The sequence below is a fragment of the Alosa alosa genome, chromosome 12 (genome assembly GCF_017589495.1).
Source record: "Alosa alosa isolate M-15738 ecotype Scorff River chromosome 12, AALO_Geno_1.1, whole genome shotgun sequence".
Classification (NCBI taxonomy): Eukaryota; Metazoa; Chordata; class Actinopteri; order Clupeiformes; family Clupeidae; genus Alosa; species Alosa alosa.
In genome coordinates this window covers 3581208-3588686 of record NC_063200.1, presented here as the reverse complement: position 1 = coordinate 3588686, position 7479 = coordinate 3581208, and the positions used below count along the sequence as shown (strand labels likewise).

The following is a 7479-nucleotide window of genomic DNA, read 5'->3' as shown; positions in this document are numbered from 1 at the left end:
ATAACTTTATTACATATACTTATAGCTATAGATATATAGGACTACAGTAGAAGTCAAAACGATCTTTATGCATCACTATACGCATTTAGCAAAGCAAAGTAGTTATGATGCATCATAAAACTGACAAGTGAGTAGGCAGATCTTGACATATTTATAATGCATTATTCAGATTAAAATGATAATCATTCATAATTAGCTCATGAAGTTGGTTATGACGACTTGCATATCATCTATTCTTGTGTATTTATTGTGGACTATTTATTGTTGAAAGTATGTGGTGTATGTCTTTGCCTTACCACAAATGAAGTTACCTCATTGAGCAACCTATTTTGAATTAAAGTTGAAATTGTGTGTTATAAAGTCACTCATTTGATTTTGAATTATGGAACAGAACAACAGCACAGACATGTTTAATGCAGAACTAGCTAAAAGTCTTTATTTTCTCAGAATGAAGGAAGGCACTAGCAGCCGCTAGAACAGATCAAAAACTGCCAGCGTCTATCCCTGAAAACACAAACAAAAAAAGAAAATTAGACACAGTTTGCATTCACATTGTTCAATACATTTTATCCATGGACATTCAGCCTATTAAAAAATAACTTGAATGATCATCGGTGGAAAACGTGACACAAGGCTTTTTCTTCTCTTACACTTAATAAAGTCATGAACTTTTCGCCATGCGCTCCACTTTAAAACCTATTACGCCCCTGACCAAGAAAAACCTGGGGCTGGTTTCCGAAGCCTTCTTAAAGGGACACCAGGCAACGTTTTCGTGTTAATTAGTCATCTTCGTAAGTCGGTATATGGTTAAATGACTCATTACAGGGCGAATGAAGACTCTCTCGCCCACTCCTACTGCCTGTAGGAAGAATATCCCGCTTGCAAGTTCAGTGTATCGTACCCACCGACCTTCAGTCTTACAAAGTCTCAGACATCGCAAGAAGCAGGATCAGTTTACATCCTGCATCCACAGCACAGAGGCAGGCTAACGAAACGCTAGCGATTGTTGCAAACATGTGTATAATGGCAGACTCAGACCCGGCAAAGAAGCAGCGAAAACCCTTGACGGAAGATGCAAAGAAAAGGAAAAGAGCTTCAGACCTGGAGCACCCTTAGAACTCTTAGCTGTTTAGGCTCTCAACGTTAGTCGCTGCCACTGTAGCCTACAGCCATCTTTAGAAATCTTTGTTGTGCATACAACTCATATGGTACAATATCACTGTTTTGGTTCGCCAGTGATATGTAAGTAGGCTAAGGCTCTTCTACAATGTTTAATGTGGGGGATTGCTTTCATGTTTAATGAAAAAGCCTCCTGAATTAAAGAGGCTGCTGGTCAATCAGCTGTGATTTAAAAAAAAAAACTAAAAAAAGGCCTAAGTTCTTTGAGTCATGAAGGATGGCGTAACGAGTAAAAGGTGTTAGGAGGTTATAGCTGGTCATGCCGACAGATTGCGGATCGCTTCCCCCTACAGACCTTGTAAAAACTTAATTAATTAAGGGTTATTTCATTTCTAATTTTTATTATCAAATGCTATTAATAATTTCATCCATGTTGAAGTAGCATGAATGTTAGGCCTGCTGGAGGCGATATTTGAGCAATGTTTTTTTGTGTGTGCAAAGAACACACTATCCAATCAATCCATGTCAACCAATTCAGCACCTTCAGGGTGGACAGTGCCTTGTATGTCGGACGTAAGGAGCTTTTGGTAAGAAGACTCTTAAGGGACATTTCGGGAACCAAGAACATAAAGGTAAACAACTTTGGTGAGGTTTAGCCTACCTTTGGCGTCTTTGTAGCTCGCTAAGAGTGAACGTTATTGGGAAACCGGCCCCTAGTCTATAGCAAAAGTCGCATAAAGCACAGCTGAAGATGCACTGTCAAGAAATGTAAGTAGCCCTTAGCAACCAGTCCCAAACAACTCCTCTGCTATCACGCTGAATGTGGACTGGACATACCCTACATTAAATGTCTATAAGCTTTGCGCCTCTGACCATCCAATTCTGATCACCACGACAGGGCCCTATTTCTTCTTACAGGTAATAGATAAAGTACTCACTCATGCTTGTTCTCATGGTAGCTGGAGGCCCCAACTAGGTAATAACCTGAGGGAACAATGTAATCCAGGGGACCATCAAAATTGTTCTGATAACTAGTCCAAGAGCAGCTACCAGTGCAGTAGCCGCCTCCTCCACAGCACGTGAAAGACCATCTGTCAGAATAAACATAAACAATTAATTATTCACCAGTATACACATCTTTGTGGTTCTGCATTATTTGCTGCTTAACTTCACGTCAGCAATAACTTACTAAATCTTGATCTAGCAAATCAGAAATACAGTATACACTGATGGTCAAACGTGGTGTAAAAGTTCACCTGGGATCAGAAGTTCAGAAATTAAAGTATATATTAGAATTTATTTTTAAGTACCTTCTGTCCTCATGATGATTGTCATGATAACTGCCAATCTCTGTAATCACTTTGTGATAAGGGCACTGGAAGTTTAGATCGTCATCAAAATCATTCACATCATAGTAACTTAAACAGCCTGAGACAGATGTCAAAGTGTATTTGCACGAAAAATTCCAAAGCCGGTCTTCATGTTCATTCTTGTGTTGACTGTAAAGAGATAGGAACTGAACTGAACAGACCAATAAACACACTTGAACACACACAACCATTTAAAATCATATAGACTTCATCAATCAGTTCTCCACAGTATCAAACCTATGACCAAACCTTTTACAAAAATGTCTGTACTGTACATCAGAAACAGAATAACTTTGTTGGTTCTTTTGATTATAAGCTGTATGATGTTTTGAGTATGCCTAATTTAAGCAAAGATCAACAGGGTTTGTGTACTGGATAGTGAAGACAATCAGCAAACCACATTTATTACCTAATGATGTGATAAATGGACTGGCCGGTGGGACAGGCAAAATGAAAACGCTCATCGTAAGAATTCACCCAGCGCAAATCTGTATTTCAAACAAATAATGAATTTTACAAATGTCCTAAATTAATTATTGCAACAAAGCTGTACCTGAAATCTGAGATATTTAAAAAGGTCACTCTATTATGCTTACCTTTGGCCTTAACCAGGACAGAGGCAAGAAGCAAAAAGAGGAGATGAACCTTCTTCATGGCTGCACCGAGATTGTTGTAGTGTATCAACAACTTCTTCATGGGCCTTTTATAGGCCATGCAGTCACATTGCATTGCAATATCATTTGGAACTCTGCAGGTGTTTATCTGAGTCAGTATTTACTTAATGATTAAACCTGTATTAACCTGTATCGATGTATTCTTATCATACTGTGGTGGATTTCTATGACTTAACGGATGCATGTATGGTTTTTATAAACTTTGATATTACTGTAATTATTATGAGACTTCAAGGCCTGTACACATCTTAAACAGACCAGACCAGCAGTCAAGGAGTGGGGTGAGGGAGTTCACAGTGACACCTGGCTGGATGGTCGAGGGGGTGAAGGAGTTCACAGTGACACCTGGCTAGATGGTCGAGGTGAAGTTCACAGTGAACTAGATGGTCGAGAGCGAGAGGATGATGTAATTGGATGATGTAATGGTGGTAACAGCAAGGCCAAGTAACAGGTGGCAAGATAAGAAGCCCTGTTACAACTGGAAAAAAACAGAATCTGGGAAAAAACCCAGAAGGAGACAGTTTTGCATATAATTTATGCATGATGAGACAATGGGTTCCACCAATAGTTGTAACCTTGGTGGATGCTGATAGGCCAACAGGTGTCTTTCAAGGGTGGCGAGAGGGCCCAACCCCAAGGTTAAGGAGTATAAAAGATAGGTCGCAGCCACCTGTTAGTCAGATCTCATCGGGGGCGCCAGCTGATGACATCTCACATCACCCTATTGCTTGACACCTGGTCTGGACATCGTTTAGGCTGGACTATCACTGCAATACGGTGAATAAAGATCAACAGTCTTCAGAGATCTCCTGTCTGCATTGTCTCCTTCGGACGCTTTGTTCCAGAGTGCTAATTAGTAAGTAGTTAAGTGATAAATTGTTCAGTGGATTCGGAAGTGGACCGGTTTTTCCACGACAATACCTTCACCCCATATGCTCTGCTTTCATATGAGCCTATTTTCAAAGAAACCACAGACGCAACCAGAAAAATGAATAGCCTACCTGTAAATGAAAGATGAAAATATAAAACAAATGTATGGCCGTCTGATGTTTGTGAATTATGGGCCTCATTTTATCATAACACACTGATGATAATTGTGCAGGTTTACATACTTTTAGGCTAAATTGTAAAAATGCCAAGTCACTTTTTACATCTACTTTAAATCGTTACGTGATGAAGTTTCATACATTTAGTAACTAGGCTATTTTATGACGGAGTATTAGGGCCACACGTGAAGAAAATAAATATTTTTGCCATGGCAAAATTAAACTCGACGTGTTGAATTTAAAGTCGACATGTCGACATTAAACTCGACATTTCGAGAATAAAGTTGAAATATCATATAGGCCTATCTACTTTAATCTCGACGTGTCGACTTTAAAGTCGACATGCCGACATTAAACTCGAAATACAGTTTAAACATAGCCTACAGTTTAAGCTATGTAGCCTACACTATCACACAATATGTGACATGAATAGGCCTAATAGGCTTCAAATAAGTGTTATGTCAGATAGATTGCAGATATTCAGATAGATTGCGTCTTGTCTGTTAACTAGGTAGGCTACTCATTGTCGTAATCGTGAAGTGCTGTATCTCGCTGTTATGGAATACCATGCACTATGCCATTTATATAGCTAGAATATAGGCCTATCCAATGATATAATGTTTCTATAACAAAATGTTATTTCAGTCTGTTTTACGTAAGGCCACCGCACATCCAAATAACTGCCCTTCATGACCCACAGGCTGACTCTCCATAGGTTGACATGGCAAAACTAATTTTTCTAAAACTGCTTTTCCATGTATCACCTGCAATAAATATAGGCTAACACAGATATGTATAGACCTAAGTATATATACTCTTTTGATCCCGTGAGGGAATATGTGTGCATGTACTTTATTTATGCACTATGTGTGCATGCGCATGTAGAATACATGGTTGCCTGGTTGGGAGGACAGCTTCATTCGTCCCTCCAGCAATAGGCTGTTTTGCATCCATTACAAACAAACAAGCAATGTGAAAGTCTAGGATTGGGGAGAGCACTTAGTATGCCTAGTCTAGTGCAAGCATGAAGTTGAACCTTTAGATACAATAAATAAACCGCTAATTAAGTTTACTTAGTACTTGATAAGGACCTAACAGGAAAGTATTTGGCTGAGCAATGGAGGTTAATATGTTCTATGTTTTTGTCCACATGATATAGGCCTATGTCTAATCATTGTTGCACTTGAAGAAAACTGGAATGTTTCATTCGTCCTCCCTTTCAATCATCCGGAGCGGTCGTTCTCTCTAACTTTATTCTCAAAATGTTGAGTTTAATGTCGACACATCGAGATTAAAGTCGACATGATATTTCAACTTTATTCTCGAAATGTCGAGTTTAATGTCGACATGGCGACTTTAAAGTCAACACGTCGAGATTAAAGTCGACATTTCAACTGTATTCTCGAAACATTGAGTTTAATGTCGACATGTCGAGTGGAATCTCGTCATGGCAAAAATATTTTGCACCACTAATACTCCGTCGTACTATTTTCCCCTTGGGTCTCCTCAAGTAAACTGTTATTGAACTTTAATTAGTTTTAACAATTAACTATGTTATTGTTTTGGAGTTGCCTTATTAGACATTCTCTGGTATTAAGTTAGTGAAACTTGTAAATCTTGTGACCAAACTTATAAAGCTGGTAATAGGACTGAATGTTCAGAACCTTCCAGACCACACCTGAGAAGTAACAGAAATGATGGAACAGGATCCTGTACATCTAACATCAAAGCTATGTGCAAAGTAGTCTATTTCACTGGATTTTCTTGTGAAAAAATTGATTTTTTTCTGCATATTTTGCTAGTATAGAGTCTAAGGAACAAGATTTTTTTTGTCTTAAAATTTTCACGATCCATTTTCACACTTAAACGTCCCACATACGACACACCCGGCCTGTAGCGCGACAGTGTGACGTCACAGAAGCGCCGTAATCATTTATACTCACGTGCGGTGGTTGCGGCACTAGTTGCAATATTCTCCTGAACAGAGGTGTTGCTGTTGTGAAAAGATTAACGCTACCCAGATAGCAATTTCCTTTGGGCCAGATCCGCCTGTAGCGGACATACGATATCTGACTGTGGGCCAGGTCTGCTCCTGATACAGGTTTCAGCTCTGCTAGCAATGCTGTTTTATCACCGGTTTACAGATTTGTCCCAGGTCCAATTTCCGCAACTCAACTGGAAGTCAGGAGATGCTTTTAAAATACAAAACACTGATTTGGCCCAAACCTGTGATACGGATATGAGCCGAAGGACCATTTTTTCCACAGCAGACCCAGGTGGGAATGATATTAATTAAGGTGCTGATTCTGCTAAATTGACTGTCCTTTCCCTACTTCATTGTCAACTGGCTGCTAAAGAAAAAAAAGGTATTTTGGAATGGCACAAATTTAGAAACCATGGGGGTGCACTATGTTCCCATGGCCACTTCATTTCTACAGTAAGGCTGGAAAAGAAGATATAGTTGGCTCAATATTGATCATATGTTCGTTTCATTATTTTTATTATTTCCTAGCAGTGGTAAAAGTAGTCAATTGTTGTTTGTGTCAGATCTAACAGTGCTATGAGACAACCCCATATTCTTTCCACGCATGCAGAAGTCCAAGCAGTAACGTTAATCAAGGATCTTTGGTTTGCTCACTATCAATCTTTTGCCATGATTTGCCAGCCTGGGGTTGGACTAGGACAGCCCAACTTTTCAAGGTAGGTTATCTGCTTTTTATCTCTGTTTTATTCAGAGACAACAACAAGCAACGGAGCGATTGATAACTTTAAAGGTGCCATGTGTAATGTCCGCCAAAAAATCAATTCTACCCTAGAGTAACAACCGAGATATTGCAGTTTTTAAGGTTATACCGCCTCCCATGGCCGAAACTGGTATTTATTTTCCTAGTAATTTAGCATGCTAATTTAGGTTGATCTCTCTGCACTATACCTTGTCATTTTTTTTTAATGACATCACTATTTCTTCTCATTCTTTTTGATGCGTGTAGCTCATTTTTGGATAACCTCAATTCTTACACATGGCACCTTTAAATTATACTATTATTTTTATGGAAAAAGCTTAAGCAAAACCGCCATCACAATAACTATTTTGGAAAAAACATTGATAACGCTAACAGGATCACTGATGATAAAAAAAACGAGTGTAATTGTGACTACCTATTTTCAAAAAGGAATAAATGGCTAATGTTTATTTTGTGTTGATTCAGATTGACCATGGAGATGACTGAGGAAGACAGCCTGAATATCGATGGGAACAGTGGAATTAAC

At 38.9% G+C, this 7479-nt stretch overlaps 1 protein-coding gene across 1 annotated transcript; it reads right to left on the bottom strand.

Annotated features, from left to right (window-relative positions):
* Positions 1–409: 409 nt before the first annotated feature.
* LOC125305047 (hemagglutinin/amebocyte aggregation factor-like) lies at positions 410–3698 on the bottom strand. The gene is made up of 5 exons (XM_048259644.1): positions 3086–3698; positions 2899–2977; positions 2430–2618; positions 2058–2210; positions 410–504 (listed from the first exon to the last, which is right to left on the bottom strand). The coding sequence occupies exons 1-5, from the start codon at positions 3216–3218 to the stop codon at positions 462–464; spliced, it is 597 nt and encodes a 198-aa protein (XP_048115601.1). The 5' UTR covers positions 3219–3698; the 3' UTR covers positions 410–461.
* Positions 3699–7479: the final 3781 nt, after the last annotated feature.